General features: G+C 42.0%; 1 protein-coding gene across 1 annotated transcript in view; it reads left to right on the forward strand.

Annotated features, from left to right (window-relative positions):
• The window catches only part of LOC119586372, a gene marked incomplete at its 5' end in the record, with an annotated part of 9783 nt that overhangs the window by 9286 nt on the left and 209 nt on the right, over window positions 1-288 (forward strand). Inside the window, 1 exon segment of the mRNA XM_037935084.1 lies at window positions 32-288. Coding sequence (XP_037791012.1) covers window positions 32-172 — 141 coding nt within the window.

Raw genomic sequence — 288 nt, forward strand, 5'->3', positions numbered from 1 at the left:
AGAAATTCTTAATCTATATTCCTATCTTCAGAATCTGTTTAAGAATGAGAAGCGCAGAAGATCAGGAATTTCCCCGGCGGCCAAAATTCCAGAGAAAGAGCTTCTGCATGCTAACGATGAAGACAGGGACGAAGGTGCTATTAAAGGCGACTGTGGCGGGGATGCTAATTAGAGTGCTGTTCATGAGCAATGAGTGTCTGTATTTACGAATTATGGAAACATGCGATCACACCTGATTATAATCATATAAGCACACACCAACACACAGCGTTCACACATATTAGGACC

Source organism: Penaeus monodon, chromosome 21 (assembly GCF_015228065.2).
Source record: "Penaeus monodon isolate SGIC_2016 chromosome 21, NSTDA_Pmon_1, whole genome shotgun sequence".
NCBI classification, from domain to species: domain Eukaryota; kingdom Metazoa; phylum Arthropoda; class Malacostraca; order Decapoda; family Penaeidae; genus Penaeus; species Penaeus monodon.